Below are 19,744 nucleotides of genomic sequence, written 5' to 3'. Positions count from 1 at the left end.
CCCCCCCCCCTTTCCCCTCTGAAATATACTCAGAGTCGCAAAGTGATTTCATGCTCTTTATTCAGCTCATAGTGGTGAGGAGGAATGATTGAATGTCCCCTCAAAGTATCTGCTTTATATACATTATTTACACAATGGGCTGCACATGATTGGCTAATTCCGGAATTCTACTGTAAGCCAATCAGGTTGTGGATTCACTTCTATCTGGAGCATGATTGGGTAGTTCCTGCCAACCAATCATACTGCTGCATTGTTCTAGGACCAATCAGACTGCTGCATTCTGAATCCTATTGTTCTAGGACCAATCAGGCTGCTGCCTTTTGGATCCTATTGTTCTAGGGCCAATCAGACTGCTGCAGTTTGGATCCTATTCAACCCAGTACATAACACCCTCCCTTCCCACTCCAGTCCTCCCTGCCCCCGGTCAGGCCTTCCTTCTTCATATCTTTATCCATGTACACAGTCTGTTCATTCGAGCTTGTATGTTAGGGTTGGCTTCCTCTCTTTCTATCCAGTTCCTGTAAAATGCCCATTTATTTGTAATACTTTGGCATTTATTTTCCCATCTATCCTCTGCCACTATCTGTGCGAATATTTCTGATGGTACGTATTCAAATACATAATCATTCCATTTTTCCATATTCCATTTGGCCTTTTCTTTCCATCCCAAAGCAATAACTGCCATTCCAGCTAGAATCATAATCTTGTACAACTCTTGCTTATTACTCTTTACTTTGTTATTTCCCAGTATTCCTGAAAATAACAAATCCCTATTAACCTCTATGTTTATTTGAAATAGTCCAGAAATTACCTTAATAATCTTTTGCCAATATTCCTTAACCAGATTACATTCCCACATGTGTGAATATAGTCCTTTTTCCTGACCACAATGCCAGCATTTGGGACTAAACCCTTTCACTATATACGCCATTTGTGCCGGAGTTCTATACCATGTGTGTGAACCCCAATCCTATATAGGCATTTTGACCCAAAATTAAATTCTAGTGCAGGCATAGGCAACCTCGGCCCGCCAGATGTTTTGGGACTACAACTCCCATGATTCCTAGCTAACAGGACTAGTGATCAGGGATGATGGGAATTGTAGTTCCAAAACATCTGGAGGGCCGAGGTTGCCTATGCCTGTTCTAGTGCCTGCAGTGGGGCTTCATCTTAGTGAGCATTAACCAGCTAGTGCCTTTTCTTTTTTGAAAACTGATGTTATTTGCAACACAGTCCTCGCCTTCAGTTCCAGCAGGGGCGGGGAGCCTTTTTTAAGCTGGGGTCTGGATCTGTACCTTCTGAGAGCCAGGGTGCACCACACAGGAGCAAACTGCTTCTCCCATCTGCACTATAGCTGGCAACAGAGAATGAATAAAGAGAGCGTTTTTCACTTTATGCTGGCGTTACGTTTTGAAAGAAATAGCTGGAATAAATGAGCAAATAAATTTTCCATGCGAGCGCACGTTTAAAAACTTTGCAAATGAATTTTTATTAGAGAGAGTTTGCATCCCAAACATATTTAAGTCTAACCACCCGCCTTTCCCCCAGTTACAGCTGCTAGATAATTCTGCTCCCACCGTTTGCATGATCAGTGTAGGGAGTTAGCCAACACGGCTTGAGGACCTGGAATGGTTCTGTGGGTCCTCTCCATCTTTTGCCACAAACAGACATCTCAGTTCCTCTTCCAGCATCAGCACCGCCCTTTACACACAGAGAGGGGAGAGCCACTGGTACCCTACCAAGCCTCCAGAGGGGGATAACTGCTGCTTCCAGGCACTGGGAATCAAAGGAGCTTTTAAACAAGGTATCATCTCTGGCCAAGTCCCATAATCTCTGTTTACCAGTCCCCAAGTCTGGGAAGGGTTCCATGTCTGGAGTGGGCAGCCAACGGTTTTTTACCTCCTCGACTTCACTCAAGGGGAAACCCAAATTCAGGCAAGACAACGGCAAGGAAGAGCAAGTTTGGGGGCAAGGGAATTCGTGGAACAGCTGTGCAACCTGCAGGTAGGTGCTGTAAAGGAGACAAAAACCAGGAGAAAAGTTTGCTGAATTTTTACTGGAAAGGGGGGAAAAGTGGGAAGTTTCAGGGAGGGGAGAGATCCAGGAGACCTAGGAAGCCGGGAGCTATCAGAAAAGAATGGTTATGTGTGTTTGTGTATTTAATATGCCTTTTCATATACAGGAAAAACAAGGCAGCAGAAATTGATCTAAACAGCATAAAACAGCAATCAAACAACTTTGAAACTGGCTAAGGAAACAGACTGAGATTTGGTCAAATTGATGGACCAGATTCTGAATATAAAATGCTTTAAAAAATATTATTCAGATGAACCATAAACTAACCAAGGAACCGAAATTTACCACCAGAATGCAAACCTTATTCAGCTGATCCCCTCTGCACAATCCCCCAAACTGTTAAACCCATTGAGAAAATTAAATTTCATCTCTTGAGTGAAAAGCTGGATAATTCAAGCCCAGCAAACTGATTGGGGATAAGAATTATCAAAGTTGGACAGAGAAAAGAAATTGATTACAATTAAGTTTTTCATTTACACGAATTTGTTCTGTGCTATCCACAATGTATAATTATTTTACTGAATCGTAGATTTAAATATAAAAGGTGCAGTAGGAGAAAATGAAAGGGCTAGTGACCTAGAAACTGTTTTTTAAAAACATTGAGATTGCTAGGTGTTTTTGTTTTAAAAATTGCACGGTTAACTTGAAACGTAAAAACTTGTATTGTTAGAAACAGAAAATTGAATAGCTCAGAAGCAGAGCTAAGAAAGGAATGAAATTATTCACAAATGCAAACCATTTGTTCCCTCAAATGTTCATATTTTTGTCTAAAACGTCTTGCGATCCATTTTGGATTCCCCCCCCCCCCAGTTTGCATCAATAAAACAGCTGATATCTAAACCAATTTGTGTGAGATAAATGTTTGCTAGACTTTTCTAGTTTGCTAGACTCGTTTCAAACGGGAAGGCTTACTAGGAAACCAATAAATTTTATGCTGATACTTATTATTGCAGAGGAGGATGTTAAATCATCACATTTCTAGATCATCGCCACAGCCCCATCTTGCCTTATGGGTTCATCAAAAAAATCCTAAGCTCTGCAGCAAATTCATGAAGCAATCTTTCAGAATAATTTTTTCTTCTATTAACTCACCATCAAATGCTCTGTTGTCCAGTTGCATCATTTTCACTATAGTTGCTCTGGAAAAAAAGTGGTGTTCTATTTTCCCTCTTTTTATTTATTTGCACAGAGCTGCTCTTATGTGTGTGTTTTATTACAAATATAGCAGAGGGGAAAAGGGATAAGGAAGAGGAAAAAAACAAACACCACCAATTCCTATTGGCATTAAGAATAATTCATCATCCAAAAAGATAAGAATAACCCATCAAAAAGGCTGCTGATTTTTCATCAGGTCTTTTTTACCCCAGATACAGATATAGATTAGATACAGATACACACCATTGATTTATTAACTGCCTTCTCAAGGCAATTTACACATAAGGTAATTTAAAACCATTAATAACACTTGAGACAACAAAAGCACCTAAAGGAAGACTAAAAAGTTTTTAGGGTTTTAGCCTTGCTTTAAATTTATTTGTTGTCTTCTTGCTTTAAACTGTTTTTAATTACTTCATGTCCCATTTATCCAGCTGGGAAAACCTGACGTGACGTGAAAATGTGGAGAAATGAACTTATGAATGGGAAAACGAGAAAGGGAGAAAAACTGAGATTGATATTGACTCAGCTGTGATTCCTGCATTGCAGGGGTTGGACCAGACGATCCTTCGGTTGCTGCTTTCCAACTCTACAATTCTATGAGTCTGCATATCTTTCCGCTTGTAAAGGGGACAAAATTAACCAGTTTCTCCTTTCCTTTCCTCAGCTTCTGTCCCTGTAGCACCAGCAAGACAGTGAGGCGAATCCTGGTCGCCTGCCTGGTCTCCGTGGCCACCCTGATGGGGAGCATCTCTCTGGATTTAAGCAAAACTCTGGAATCGTGGAGGAATGCCAAGGCGGCCCTCGCCAGCGTCCCCTCCTGCCAGACCGTCTGGGTCCTCCATCTCGCCTGCCTCTTCAGAGATGAGATTCGTAGCCAGGAAGATGGCGAGGGCAAAGCACTGAACACGTTCTTCCTGGATCGCGCGTTGGGGAAATTTGCAGTTTCCTGTGAGGGATCCAAAGGGAAGGACCATGTGATGCAGGTGCCATGCAAGGAAGACTTTGGGTGCCAAACTTTCGCCAGTGAGATCAGGGAGAAGCTGAACGGCACCCAAGCGGCGGTGATGGGTCTCGCGTGGTCCAGGATTGTTTCCGAAATCCTCGAGGTGTTTGGGAGTCCTGAGGAAGACCTTGAAGCGATAAAGTCGAACCCAGATTGGGTTGACGTGGCGTCCCTCAGAGCCATCCTCAGAACCAAAGGAGGCTTCCTGAAGTCCCAAGAGATGCCTCCATCATCTTCTGTGGACGCCCAAGGCCTGTGGTACCAAATGTCTGCCGTTCTGACCTATGCCGTCATCGCATCTGAAAGCGTTCGAGGGTGTTGGGCGGAGAACCCAAACCTCTCCATCTCTTCCACCCAATATGGGGGCATCCCAGTTTTCTCCCCACCACCCTCGCCATTGCCACCAGACGAGCATTTGGTGAAGGACTTGGATTCCTTGCAGGCCTGCTTGTGGGAGAAGAGCCGGCAGAGGCTCAGCAAGAAATCCAGAGATATCCTCTCCTTGGTGAGCCTCAAGATCTGCCTGCTGGCGGTCGCCAGCCTCATCTACCCCATCGTCCTGGTGTCGTTCAAGGAGATGACAGATTGGATCCGGAATTACGCCAGGAGCCTCAAGGAACGGACAGAGGATTTGAAGCGTGAGCGGAGCTTGGCTGAGGACCTCCTGCACCAGATGTTGCCCAAATCCGTCGCCAAGCAGCTAAGGAAACGCGAGCATGTGGAGGCGGAAAATTACGACCAGGTAAAAATGCCGTCACAGGTGACTTGCACACCTTGCACACCGCTAGCCTGGTCTCTTCGATTCGGGGATGTCGCTCAAGGGCAGTCAGTGCAGAGAATAAATAAATAATAAAATTTGTATCCCACCTTTCCTCCCAAAGGGTCCCAGTGCAGCAAACCACCTCCATCGAAAACATCCTACAAAACAGTGAGAAACCAGCCACATTTTCTCTGCCAGTGAGTTCAGGGTTGCTAGAAACAGCATCTTTCAGCCTTCAAATGTTCCCCACCATGTTACATTTTAAAAATTATTATTATTAACCTTTAAATCCCACTTTTTTCTCCAAGGAACTCAAGGCGTTGTACCCAGTGATCTCCCTCCTCAGTCAATCTTCAAAACAACTCTGTGAGGTAGGTTAGACCAAGAGGCAATGACTGGCCCCGAGGCCCTACAATGAGCTCCAAGAGGGGGGATTCGAACGCTTGTCTCTCCAAGGTCCTAGCGATGTAGCACAAGAGGATGGCAAGCGTAGCAGGAAGATTCGAGGACAATCAAAGAAACATTTCAACATTTCAGTGTAGTGTAGCGCAGTGTAGTATCAAAATATTTTTTAATGATAAATTATTTTTTAATTTTTCAAAATGAGAGCAAGCACATCAAATGATACAGAGGACAATCCTAGTTGTGTTTTCTGATGTATTTCTGAGCGTGAGCAGATTTTTATTCTGAAAGCGTGGCCCAGAGGAGAGTGGTGGAATATGTCGACAGGGTAGGAAATTTTGCAAATAAATCGAATAAATGAAAATAGATAACACGCCAAGAGGCTTGAGGCTTTCAGCTTCCCAAAAGACCCCTTTCCCCAAATGCCAAATGAACAGTTTTTCGTTCAGATAATAATAATATAATAATAAAAAATTATTATTTATACCCTGCCCATCTGGCTGGGGTTTCCCAGGCACCCTGAGCAGCTTCCAACAAAATATTAAAATACAATAGTCTGTTAAACATTAAAAGCTTCCCTAAACAGGGCTGCCTTCAGATGTCTTCTAAAAGTCTGGTAGTTGTTTTTCGCTTTGACATCTGATTGGGAGGGTGTTCCACAGGGCGGGTGCCACTACTGAGAAGGCCCTCTGCCTGGTTCCCTGTAGCCTTGCTTCTCGCAGGGAGGGAACCGCCAGATGGCCCTTGGCGCTGGACCTCAGTGTCCGGGCTGGATGATAGGGGTGGAGACACTTCTACAGGTATACTGGGCCGAGGCCATTTAGGGCTTTCAAGGTCAGCACCAACACTGAATTGTGCTCGGAAACGTACTGGGAGCCAATGTAGTTCTTTCAAGACCGGTGTTATGTGGTCTCGGCAGCCGCCCCGTCACCAGTCTAGCTGCCGCAGTCTGGATTAGTTGTAGTTTCCGGGTCCCCTTCCAGGGTAGCTCCACATAGAGTGCGTTGCAGTAGTTCAAGCAAGAGATAACTAGAGCATGCACCACTCTGGCGAGACAGTCTAAAATTCTCAATAACAAAAGATTTTATCGGCTGTTGTCTTTATGCCTTAGGGATAAGAATCGAAAGGAGAGTAAGTGGGGTCCAGTGGCGTTGCAGGGTGTTGGACTAGTTGAACTCTGCAATTCTATGAAGAGCTACTGCTCCTCATAGTTCCCTCGCACCTCTTGGGTGGTCACATGTTGGCAACCATTTTGAAACGCCTTCTGCTCCCCAAAGGTTTGCCAGGAAATGGTACCTCGCAGGGAAATAAACGACCTCATTTTCACCATCTCCTCTCTCGTCTCTGGGTGCTCGGCGATCGTCATGCGGGGGGACCCTCTTGACCCCGCCCCACCCCAAAAAAGAATTACATTTGCATTTCAACGAGAGGTGTAATTTCCTAAACAATCCCGTAATTGAGCAATTACGAACAGTCGGATCAGAACCCTCGGCATCAAAGACGAAGCCTTGGAGGAGAGAATTGCAGAAAGACATCTGGAGATAATTGCGGCAGCTATAGGGAATTCAGAGGGGGGAAACGAAGAATTAAGCGAGGATCCGGGCAGCCTTTAGGACAGAATATCAAAGAGGGCTTTTTATAATCACAGGAAAGACATCTTTCCTCAAATCCTGCTGTGGAGCTGTTTCCCCAAACCTGGAGTAGTGTAGTGGTTAGAGTTCTGGACTGGGACCTGGGAGACCTGGGTTCGAATCTCCACTAGTCTGTGAAACTCACTGGGCCACTCATTGCCTCTCAGCCTGACCCACCTCACAGGGTTGTTGTGGGGGTTAAATGAGTGAGCCACCTGGATCTCCTGCAGAGAAAAAGGTGGGACAAAAATGTAATAAACACGTAAGCACACGGCTATCTATTGTGTAGATGTGATAGCTGCTTAAACACTTGTCCTGTGATGGTTTGGCCCGGAAGAAAAGCAGCCTGCTAACAGCCGCCACAATGTCTGGGAGCAGCCATGATTATTTCCCACAATGCTCATGGTGGCGGCCATGCTTCAATGGATTGTGGGGAAATTTAAAGAGCAGTCCCGCTAGCGAAGGTCTGGGAGCAGCCATTTTGATTTCCCAAGATGCTAAAACGGGAAATTAAAACGGCAGCTCCAGGGGGAGCACATACTTTCCAACATTTCTCCGATGAAAATAGGGATGTCCTATTCTATTCTATTTATTTATTATACCCTGCTCATCTGACTCTTGGGTGGTTTCCAACATATATAAAAATGCAATAAAACATTAAACATTTAAACAACTGCCTTCAGGTGACTCGGGGGTCAGATAACTCTATACCCTCCAACATTTCTCCGATGAAAATAAGGATGTCTGACCATACCCTTCAACTTTTCTCCATTGAACATAGAGATGTCCTAAAGAAAAGTGGGACATTCCAGGATCAAATCAGAACCTGGGACGGCTTCTGTAAATCCGGGACTGTCCCTGGAAAATAGGGACACTTGTGTGGGAATGTTCAGCGTGGCAGGAGAGGATATATTGTTTATTAATATCCTTCCCAACTTGCGCCAGTGAGTTTCTTTATGTAGCAGAGTTACATTCCCCACATGCACAGCAGATAGCTGGTTGCAGGCTTGTGTAAGCCTCTCACTATTATACAATTCAGTCTGTCTTCAGATTGAATTGTATATTCCTGGTAAATTCCCTTTAGGTAAAGAGTAAAGGAACCCCTGACTATTAGGTCCAGTCGTGACCGACTCTGGGGTTGCGGCGCTCATCTCGCTTTATTGGCCGAGGGAGCCGGCGTACAGCTTCCAGGTCATGTGGCCAGCATGACTAAGCCGCTTCTGGAGAACCAGAGCAGCGCACGGAAACGCCATTTACCTTCCCGCCGGAGCGGTACCTATTTATCTACTTGCACTTTGACGTGCTTTCGAACTGCTAGGTTGGCAGAAGTAGGGACCAAGCAACGGGAGCTCACCCCGTCGCAGGGATTCGAACCGCTGACCTTCTGATTGGCAAGTCCTAGGCTCTGTGGTTTAACCCACGGCGCCACCCACATCCCTCAAATTCCCTTTAATTCCTCTTAAAAGAATAAAGACTCAACAATCTTATTGAAAGTCAATAAAAGAAGTTTACTCACATCAGTTCACAGTTGAATCCATGAAGGCAGACTTAGTTACAAATATGTACATGTGGATCTACCCCATATGGGGGACTAATCCCAGTGCTACTGCTAGCTGAGAGCAAGCGGAGCAGTCCTAGCTAAAAGCTGGTCAAACGACGAAGGAAGTCAAAAAGAGGGAAGGGGTGCTGCGTGACTCGTCCTTTTATTACCTGGACAGGTAAGGTCACGCCCACCTCTAGTCACATGCAAGGAAGGATGCTCCAGCCCAGGAGGTACAGGAAGTTTTGAATGGCTGGACCAACATCCCCTTGCATGTCCACTCTAGGAAAACAAGGAATGTTGTATTTGACTGCTCCCAGTGGATTTCATCCCACAACTTGGTGAGTCTGCACTATTACCACTGCCTCCCCTCTACTTCCAAGTAGGCCTGGGGCACCCCTACAGTAGGAAAGTGCTCACCCTATGGAGCCCCCCCTAACCTGGAGCCAGCTCTACCTGTAACCCAGGAGCCAGCCCCCTTTGTTGCAGAGGTATATATTTTTTTAATTACATTTTTATTAAGTACAGATTAGAAAACACACATATTTACAACAAAAGAAAATACAAAATAAAAAGAAAATACATATAACCAAGGAAAAAAATTAGAGAATACTTTGTCTCTTTTCCTATTTACAGTTATTTATACCTCTATAAAATGCTGTTCACAATAAAGGAGTGAAATGAAAGAAAAGATATCAGAAAAAAGAAAAAAAGAACAAAGAAAAAATAAAGAAGTAAAAGAAAAGGATCATAGGTGAAAATTTTTAAAAGTAGATAAGTATTCACTATACATAGCCAGTTTCCATCTATATTTATATTCAATTTTATAATTTCATCTTGTCCGTATCTACCTTAAAAAGTGTTTTTTTTTAAAAAAAAAAAAGACTTCCACCGTTTGCCTCACGCGTTTTTAATCCGTTCGTCAGATCCTCTGTTCTTCATATTTTCCCTTTGGATTTCCTTAATGTCTCACTTTGTATTTTTTATATTACGCACAAGATTATTCTAAACACAACCAGATTTTTATAGTCGAGCCCTGGTTTTGTAAAGAATCATTTAAGAACTCCCATTGCTTCATAGCCATAGTTTTGGATTTTCTCCTTATGATTATGAGGTATGATAATACAGCCCAATCCATCTCCCCACAACAGGTAACCATCTTCTTCTCGGATGTCGTGGGTTTCACCAGCATCGCCGCCTCCTGCACCCCGTTACAGGTGGTTGAGATGCTCAACAACCTCTACGTCTGCTTCGATACTCGGATTGAATCCTATGACGTTTACAAGGTCAGTGGCTTCCGGCTTTGTTAAAGCATCGGGGTGGCCAGGGAAGACTTCTCAGGCAGGAAAAGAAGAGGGCAACCCCAAAACGACGGAGTGGCCAGAGCGCTTTCCCTCCAAGGTCCTACCTGGCAGGGCCATTGTGAATAATAACAACAAAGCAACATAAGGTTTTCTGGAGATCAACTTGATGGATCAAGTTGATGGATCATGCTGAAATGGCTAAAATGACTGGAAGAATCAGAAATCAAGAAGATCAAAATTTTAATAAGGAATGGGGGAAATTTATAATTTATCTTAAAAACCATTGTAAACAGCAAAAACAGTTAGTAGGATTGGAATAACACTTGTAGTTTAATGGTGAATTTTGGACATAATCCAAAAGGTTTGGATTATAGGAAAAGATGCAGGAGGAAATGATTAACAATAGGACCCACAAAGGGGAGGAGGGAAGTCCAGGAGATTCCATGGAATCTTGTATTTATGTTGTATGTTGGATATGTGATATATAAAGATTTGCTGGAGATGCACCTCTTTTGACACTTGGGATGCCTATCTTTGAGATTGTAAGTCATTTCAAACTGCTTTTAATATTGTGTCTTAATTACCCTTAGGGTAAAAGGCAGTTAAAAATAAATTTATAGTAGTAGTAGGAAAGGTAAAGGTAAAGGGGCCCATTAGGTCCAGTCGCGGACGACTCTGGGGTTGCGGTGCTCATCTCACTTTATTAACCAAAATGGTCAAAGGCCTGGAAACGATGCCTTATGAGGAACGGCTAAGGGAGCTGGGCATGTTTAGCCTGGAGAAGAGGAGGTTAAGGGGTGATATGATAGCCATGTTCAAATATATAAAAGGATGTCACATAGAGGAGGGAGAAAGGTTGTTTTCTGCTGCTCCAGAGAAGCGGACACGGAGCAATGGATCCAAACTACAAGAAAGAAGATTCCACCTAAACATTAGGAAGAACTTCCTGACAGTAAGAGCTGTTCGACAGTGGAATTTGCTGCCAAGGAGTGTGGTGGAGTCTCCTTCTTTGGAGGTCTTTAAGCAGAGGCTTGACAACCATATGTCAGGAGTGCTCTGATGGTGTTTCCTGCTTGGCAGGGGGTTGGACTCGATGGCCCTTGTGGTCTCTTCCAACTCTATGATTCTATGATTCTATTGGCCGAGGGAGCCAGTGTACAGCTTCTGGGTCATGTGGCCAGCATGACTAAGCCGCTTCTGGCGAACCAGAGCAGCGCACGGAAACACCATTTACCTTCCCGCCAGAGCGGTACCTATTTATCTACTTGCACTTTGACGTGCTTTCAAACTGCTAGGTTGGCAGGAGCAGGGACCAAGCAACGGGAGCTCACCCCGTCATGGGGATTTGAACCGCCAACCTTCTGATCAGTAAGCCCTAGGCTTTGTGGTTTAACCCGCAGCGCCACCTGCGTCCCATAGTATTAGTAGTAGTAATTTGCCTGGTGACCAAGCCACCAAAAGCATGTTTTATATTTTCGCTCAGATCTTGATTAAATGACCCTCAAGGTCTCTTCCAATTCCACAATTTTTGGGTCCCTCTTCCCCACCAGGTGGAGACCATTGGGGACGCCTACATGGTCGTGAGCGGCTTGCCAGAGAGGAACGGCACAAAGCATGCCGATGAGATCGCCAAGATGGCTCTGGACTTGGTGGCCGCCGTCCGGCAAGTCGTGATACCCCACATGCCCAGCGGCAAACTGCAGCTACGGGCTGGGATTCACACAGGTGAGACAGGTTGGCAGAGAGGCAGCCACATGGGGGCAGCGGTGTCCAACTCTTTGACTTGGTATTCACCTTTCTGTCAATTTTAATCATTTTTTAAAGGCATTTAACTGATTTTAAAAAACCCAATAGTTTCATTTTTATTCTTTTTGTAAACTGATTTGTGTCGGGTTGTTGTTGTCGTTCTACAATCAAGCAGTGCACATTATTTAATAATAATAATAATAATTTATTATTTGTACCCCACCCATCTGGCTGGGTTTCCCCAGCCACTCTGGCGGGGTGCCCGTGACGGAGCTTCAAGAACATCTTATAGGGTTTTTATGAAAACCTACGAGATGGCAGTGAAGGCCGCTAAAAAGTCCTACTTCTCGGCCTCCATTGCATCCGCTAGCTCTCGCCCGGCGCAATTATTTAGTATAATTCGGTCTTTAACGTCCCTCGAAGGACAGCCAAATTTAAATAACAATTTGACACACAGCTGTGAGGCATTTGCGAGCTTTTTTGCGGAGAAGGTCTTGTTGCTCCGCCATGACCTCCCTGCCAATTTGGATACAATAAAGGAACTGGAGGCCCCTCGACTGTCCTCGGGTTCAATATTGGACCACTTTGACTGGATATCCCCAGCTGATGTAGACAGACTCCTCCGAGCTGGAAAGCCCACCACCTGTCCTCTCGACCCGTGCCCGTCCTGGCTGATTAGAGCGTGTCCAGAAGAGGTGCGGGCCCCCCTGGGGGATATCATCAATCTGTCCCTTGGCACCGGGACATTCCCAGGGGAACTGAAGGAGGCAGTGGTGCGCCCGCTCTTAAAGAAAACATCATTAGATCCCTTAGATCTATCCAATTACCGCCCGGTTTCGAATCTTCCATTCCTGGGTAAGGTGATTGAGAGAGCGGTTGCTGAACAGCTTGGTAGGTTTCTGGATGAAACATCAGCTCTGGATCCATTCCAGTCCGGCTTCCACGCTGGTCATGGGACCGAGACGGCTCTGGTCGCCCTAACAGATGATCTCCGCAGGCAGCTGGATCGAGGCGGGTCGGGGCTGCTGATTCTTCTAGACCTGTCAGCAGCCTTCGACATGGTCGATCACGAACTCCTGGACCACCGCCTTGCCGACGTGGGGATCCAGGGCACAGTCCTTCAATGGCTGCGCTCGTTTCTCTCTGGTCGGGGACAGAGGGTGGCGCTTGGGGGGGAATTGTCATCCTGCCACTCCTTGGTGTGTGGTGTGCCTCAGGGTGCAATACTCTCCCCGATGCTTTTTAACATCTTTATGCGCCCCCTCGCCCAGCTTGTCCGGAGTTTTGGGCTGGGCTGCCATCAGTATGCTGATGACACCCAACTCTATTTATTGATGGACGGCCACCCGGACTCGGCCCCAGACACACTGATCAGATGCTTGGAGGCTGTGGCTGGATGGTTACGTGGGAGCCGGTTGAAGTTAAATCCTTCGAAGACAGAGGTCCTCTGGCTGGGACGGGACGACATGGGACTGAGGGGGCAACTCCCATCTCTTGCGGGGGTGCAATTAGTGCCAGCACCGTCCGTTAAGAGTTTGGGTGTAATCTTCGATACCTCCCTCTCCATGGAGGCGCAGATTGCAGCTATAACAAAGGCGGCATTTTTTCATCTCCGCCAAGCTAAGCAGTTGGCTCCTTACCTCTCTCGCCCTGACCTAGCCACTGTGATCCACGCGACGGTCACCTCCAGACTGGATTATTGTAACTCGCTCTACGTGGGGCTGCCCTTGAGACTGACCCAGAAACTCCAGCGGGTGCAGAATGCCGCAGCGAGACTCCTTACGGGGTCTTCGCTTAGAGATCACATTCACCCGGTGCTATACCAGCTGCACTGGCTCCCGGTGGAGTACAGGATCAGGTTTAAGGTGCTGGTTTTAACCTTCAAAGCCCTATACGGCCTAGGGCCCTCGTATCTTCGGGACCGCCTCTCCTGGTATGCCCCACAGAGGAACTTACGATCTTCAAATAAAAACACCTTGAGGGTCCCAGGCCTCAGAGAGGTTAGGCTGGCCTCAACTAGAGCCAGGGCTTTTTCGGCTGCGGCTCCAACCTGGTGGAACGCTCTGTCACAAGAGACAAGGGCCCTGCAGGACTTGACATCTTTCCGCAGGGCCTGCAAGACAGAGCTGTTCCACCTGGCATTTGGTCAGGGCGCAGCCTGACCCCCTCCTCTGGCAATCTTTACAAAGCTTTAGTTTATGGTTGCCATCAATTTTGATTTTAATTCATTTTTATAATGTTTTATAATGTCATACTGTTTTAGTGTTGTTAGCCGCCCTGAGCCCGGCTTCGGCTGGGGAGGGCGGGATATAAATAAAATTTATTATTATTATTATTATTATTCCAACAAAATCAGTGTTTAACTAAATCAGTGACTGCAATGATAAAGGGAATGGAGCGACTCCGCCTATAGGGAAAGTTTGCATCATTTGGGACTTTCCCGTTGAGAGAAAAAGCAAGTAAGAGGTGACATGTAGAAGTTTAGCACGGCAGGGAACAATTTTTTTCTCCCTCTGGAATCTGAGGACATCCAATGAAGCTGAATGGTGGGAAATTTGCGACAGAAATCTCCTGAATTTCAGTCCTCGCAGCACAAAGTTAAACTATGGAACTCCCTGCCACAAGAGGCAGGGATGGCCATCAATGTGGGTGGCTTTAAGAGAGGATTAGACAAATTCGTGGAGGAGGAGAGTGCTATTGATGGCTACTTGCCACAATGGCTATGCTCTGCCTCCACAGAAGAGGAGGAGGAGGCGGAGAAGGAGAAAAAGGAGGAGAAGAAGAAGAGGAGGAGGAGGAGGAGTTTGGATTTGATATCCCGCTTTATCACTACCCTAAGGAGTCTCAAAGCAGCTAACATTCTCCTTTCCCTTCCTCCCCCACAACAAACACTCTGTGAGGTGAATGAGGCTGAGAGACTTCAGAGAAGTGTGACTAGCCCAAGGTCACCCAGCAGCTGCATGTGGAGCAGCAGGGAATCGAACCCAGTTCACCAGATTACGAGTCCACTGCTCTTAACCACTACACTACACTGGCAAGGAGAGAGCTCTTGTGCTCTGGTTTCCCATATACAGTGGTACCTTGGTCCTCAAACGCCTTGGTACTCAAACAACTTGGAACCCAAACACCGCAAACCCGGAAGTAATTGTTCAAGTTTGCGAATTTTTTTCGGAAGCCGAACGTGCTCCGTTTTGAGTGTTACGCTTCCAATTTGAGTGCCACACTTCCGTTTTGAGTGTTACACTGAGGTCTGTTTTGCCATTTATTTTTCGTTTTTGTTTTTGCGGTTTTTTCAACCGTTTTGTTTTTGTGACTGTGTGGAACCCAGTTCCACTACTGTATTGCTTGATTCTGTGACTGCAGTACATTGTTTATTGCTTTCATTTTATGGAGCAATGGTCTCGTTAGATAGTAAATTTCATGGTACAGTGATACCTCGGGTTACAGACGCTTCAGGTTACAGACTCCACTAACCCAGAGTTAGTACCTCGGGTTAAGAACTTTACCTCAGGATGAGAACAGAAATCAGCAGCAGCGGGAGGCCCCATTAGCTAAAGTGGTACCTCAGGTTAAGAACAATTTCAGGTTAAGAACGGACCTCCAGAACGAATTAAGTTCTTAACCCGAGGTACCACTGTAAATGCCTGTTTTAGGGGTTGTTTTTAAAATTCTGGAATGGATGAATCCATTTTGTGTTGCTTTCTATGGGAAAGCACGCCTTGGTTTTGGAATGGACTTCTGGAACGGATTAAGTTTGAGAACCAAGGTACCACTGTCATTGGCTACTATAAGAAAAGGATGCTGGAGTGGATCTGGCCTAATCCAGCGGGTTCTTCTTATGTTATTAAACAACAAATCATCTCTGTCTGCCCTGACATTTACCCTTCTCTTCCTCTCCCTGTTTCTCCCACCTAGGTCCGTGTGTGGCTGGCGTCGTCGGACACAAAATGCCTCGATATTGCCTCTTTGGTGACACGGTGAACACGGCCTCTCGGATGGAGTCCACCAGTTTGCGTGAGTGGCTGTGCCCCCCACAACCTCCCTCCACGTCCCTCTGCCCCACGAGATCCCAGAGAGCTTGCCATTGCAGCCGGTTTGCATTATTCTGTTCAGGGTTTTTTGTTTTTTTATTTCGTTTTTCAGATTAAAATCTTACAGTCACTTATCAAACATACAACATAGAAACAAGATGCCAAAGAACCTCCTGTACTCCCCCCCCCCTTTGTGGGTCCTATTTTTAATCATTTCCTCCTGAATCTTTTATAATAATCCAAGTGTTTTACCTCTCCATTGTATCCAAATCCACCATTAAACTACAAGCGATATTTCAATCCTACTAACGATTTTAACTGTTTACAATGGTTTTTAAGATAAATTATCCATTTCCCCCGTTCCTTTTTGAGACTTTATCTTCTTTCCAACTGTGATTCCAAATTGTTTTACAGTGGTACCTTGGGTTAAGAACTTAATTTGTTCTGGAGGTCTGTTCTTAACCTGAAACTGTTCTTAATCTGAAGCACGACTTTAGCTAATGGGGCTGCTGTGCCACCGCTGCATGATTTCTGTTCTCATCCTGAAGCAAAGTTCTTAACCCAAGGTACTATTTCTGGATTAGTGGAGTCTGTAACCTGAAGCGTTTGTAACCCAAGGTACCACTATACTTACTACTCCTTGCTACTCCTCCTACTCAGAGTAGACCCACTGATGTTAACCAAGCCTTATTAATTTTACTGGGCCCATAGAGTAGAACGCTCAGACTGTTTACACACCATGCATTTAAAGCACACAACTTCTCTCAAATAAATTCTAGGAATTGTAGTTTGTTAAGGATGCCGGGAGGTTATAAATTTTCCCCATTCCTTATTAAAAATTTGGTCTTCCTGATTTCTGATTCATCCAGTCATTTTAGCAATTTCGGCATAATCCATCAACTTGATCTGCCATTCTTCTCTGGTCGGGACTTTATCTTCTTTCCATCTCTGGGCCAATAACATCGCCGCAGCCGTGGTCGCATACATAAATAGTCCAGCATATGCAAAAATGTAATTAAACATTAAAAACTTCCCTATACAGGGCTGCCTTCAGATGTCTTTTAAAGGTTGTATAGTTATTTCTTGACATCATATATATGTGGGCGTGGGTGTATAATTTTTTATTAAGTTTTCTTTTTTACAATTTTGAATTTCATGTTAAATGTCTGTTTTAAAGGTTGTTTTTAAAAGTCTGGAATGGATGAATCCATTTTGTATTACTTTCTATGGGAAAGCGCACCTTGGTTTTGGAATGGACTTCGGGAACGGATTAAGTTTGAGAACCAAGGTACCACTGTAGTAAATCAATCAATCAATCAATCAATCAAGAAACAAACAAACAAACAAACAAACAAACAAACAAACAAACAGGGGGATTATGGGTTGTGGGGGTTTGACCTACAGTTTCCTCTTTTGACCAGGAGGCGGCGCAAGGACAGCTCCTCGTTTAACTATGTGTCTTCTGATAACTCATTTCCCAGCTCAGAAGATCCACATCAGTTCAGCCACATACCTTGCGCTGCTGAAGGACGATGCCTATGACATTGAGCTAAGAGGAGAGATTGAAGTGAAGGTGACTGCTACTATTATCTCCACTCATTTAGCACAGCCTGGGGCATTTGCAGGAGAAAGGAGAAAGGAAGGCGAGTTCTCTGCCCCAAGGAGCTTACAGCGGGGTTGTGCCCAACTCAGTTTTAATCAGAGGAGATCCCTTGAGATTAATGGGTCTGCTCTGAGGAGGACTAACTATAGGTTGTATCCAACTAAGTTGTATTAATTTGAAATTAGTGGGACCTAAGTTAGTCTTGAGGACTAGTAACTTTATTTTGTATTTTTAAAAAATGAAGTGAGATTTCTAGGGCGCACCAGTTTGAGCCAGATATCATGCTCTGGGTTGTTTCTGACTAAGTTCAACACAGAGCAAACCTGTTAAAATTAATAGAGTCACTCACATCCACTAGCTTCAGTGGGTCTACAAGCAGCACTGGCTGTGATCGATTCTGGATTTATATATGAAGAAAAAGAGGGTGGAAATAACTTCCTGTTATTATTATTTTTAAAAATTTGATTACATTTACCAAATACACCAAATACCTAATAATTGACTTTATGTTTTGGAAAGTTGTTTTTCCATTCGCTGTGCGTTTGCACACCTCTTGAGATATCCTGGCCAAATGTTGCACAAAACCAAGAAGCATGTTTGCATCTATGTTTGGAAACATTGGGTGCCATTTTGAATCAAGATGGCAGACGGACCCTCTCAAAACTGCACAGGTTTTGACCAAATTTAGGTTTATGGTTCCTCAGATCAAGGAGCTGGTTTTTGCCTGTGTCTGGATGCAAACGGGTGCCATTTTGAATCAAGATGGCAGATGGACTCTTTCAAAACTGCACAGGTTTGGACCACATTTTGGTTTATGGTTCCTCGGATCAAGGAGCTGGTTTTTGCCTGTGTCTGGATGCAACCAGGTGCCATTTTGAATCAAGATGGCGGACCGAACCATTTGAAGCTACACTGATTTTGAACCCCTGATTTCACGGCTGTGCCGATTTCTTTGGCTTCTGAGAATTCCCAAATACCCCCACCCAGACACACACATGGTTACATCACCTTGGCTAGGCGGAGGGTTTAAAAATCTCCCCATTTCTTTCTCATCCTGGGCAGGGAAAAGGGAAAATGAAGACTTACTGGCTGCTTGGGAATAAGAATTACAGCATCCAGAACGATAGCCTCGTGTGTCACTGGAATCCGGCATTATCGCAGAAGAAGAAGATGGAACTCAGCCTCGCCTCCATCCAGAAAGTATGGCGTTGATCGCTCTGAAATTTCATCCATTGATTGAGACCTGATTTAATCCCCATAAAGGATGCAGATGGCGCTGTGGGTTAAATCACAGAGCCTAGGGCTTGCTGATCAGAAGGTCGGCGGTTCGAATCCCTGCGACGGGGTGAGCTCCCGTTGCTCGGTCCCTGCTCCTGCCAACCTAGCAGTTTGAAAGCACATCAAAGTACAAGTAGATAAATAGGTACCGCTCCAGCAGTAAGATAAACGGCATTTCCGTGCACTGCTCTGGTTCGCCAGAAGCGGCTTAGTCATGCTGGCCACATGACCCGGAAGCTGTATGCCGGCTCCCTCAGCCAGTAAAGCGAGATCAGCGCCGCAACCCCGGAGTCGGCCACAACTGGACCTAATGGTCAGGGGTCCCTTTACCTTAATCCCCATAATAATGGCTGTGGCAACAGTAGACATGCTTGCCAGCTTGCCACAGTGGCAGAAGCTCTCCAGGATTTTGAGGGAGCCTCTTCCAGGTCTACCTGGAGATGTCGGGAATCGAACCCAGAACCACCTGCATGCAAAGCAATTGCACCCCCACTGAGCTACAGCATTTGGAATTTTGTTATAAGAGAAAAGGCATGCAAGAGGCGACATGATAGAAGTTTGCAAAATTAAGCATGGGGTGGAGAAAATAGGTATTCCCCACCTTCTCTCTCATAACGCTAGAACTCACAGACATCCAATGAAGTTGAGCGTTGGAAGATTCAAGGCCGATAAAAGAAAGCCCTTCAGTGTTAGCCTGCGGAACTCTCTCCCACAGGCAGCCACCAACTCGGATGGCTTTAAAAGAGGACTGGGCAAATTTATGGAGGAGGCAGCTAGCCATGATGTCTGTGTTCTGCCAGTCGCAGGCAGAAACGCTTCTGAATCTCAGTTGCTGGAAGCCACAGGAGGGGAGGGTACTCTAGTGCACGGATCCTGTTTGTAGGAATCCCCCATCAGGGCAAGAAGAAGATGTTGGCCTAGATGGGCCATTGCCGTGATCCATTTATATGGCATTGTAAAAATGAAGGGGGGCAGGGAAGGAACTGAATTCCTCTAGTACAGATTTCCCAATGTCACTGCTTACATGCAGAGAGGGGGAAAAGCTATTTGAAAATTATTATTTATATCCCACCCATCTGTCTGGGTTTCCTCAGCCACTCTGGGCGGCTTCCAGCAAAATATTAAAATACAATAATTCATCAAATATTAAAAGCTTCCCTAAACAGGGCTGCCTTCAGATGTCTTCTAAAAGTCAGATACAGTGGTACCTCG

At 45.2% G+C, this 19,744-nt stretch overlaps 1 protein-coding gene across 2 annotated transcripts; it reads left to right on the top strand.

The window, feature by feature from the left end:
- Window positions 1–426: 426 nt before the first annotated feature.
- Window positions 427–18,472, top strand: LOC307221997 (uncharacterized protein). Of its 2 annotated transcripts, XM_079986979.1 has the most exons (8): window positions 427–2,004; window positions 3,899–4,979; window positions 5,306–5,368; window positions 9,722–9,856; window positions 11,425–11,599; window positions 15,536–15,634; window positions 17,133–17,224; window positions 18,317–18,472. In XM_079986979.1, exons 1-8 carry the CDS (start codon window positions 1,868–1,870, stop codon window positions 18,464–18,466), a joined length of 1,932 nt encoding a protein of 643 aa, XP_079843105.1. In that variant the 5' UTR covers window positions 427–1,867; the 3' UTR covers window positions 18,467–18,472. The 2 variants fall into 2 exon arrangements, with proteins under 2 accessions (XP_079843105.1, XP_079843106.1); XM_079986980.1 differs by lacking the exon at window positions 5,306–5,368.
- Window positions 18,473–19,744: the final 1,272 nt, after the last annotated feature.

Source organism: Podarcis cretensis, assembly GCF_951804945.1.
Source record: "Podarcis cretensis genome assembly, chromosome: 8".
Taxonomy (NCBI): Eukaryota; Metazoa; Chordata; class Lepidosauria; order Squamata; family Lacertidae; genus Podarcis; species Podarcis cretensis.
Note: the sequence above shows the minus strand (reverse complement) of the source record. Positions and strands in the feature narration are given on the sequence as shown.

Coding starts and splice junctions, on each gene's coding strand:
- LOC307221997 (XM_079986979.1), top strand. CDS start 1,868: ATGTCTGGAGTGGGCAGCCAACGGTTTTTTACCTCCTCGACTTCACTC. Junction 9,857..11,424: donor AATCCTATGACGTTTACAAG/GTCAGTGGCTTC, acceptor CTTCCCCACCAG/GTGGAGACCATTGGGGACGC. Junction 11,600..15,535: donor ACGGGCTGGGATTCACACAG/GTGAGACAGGTT, acceptor TCTCCCACCTAG/GTCCGTGTGTGGCTGGCGTC.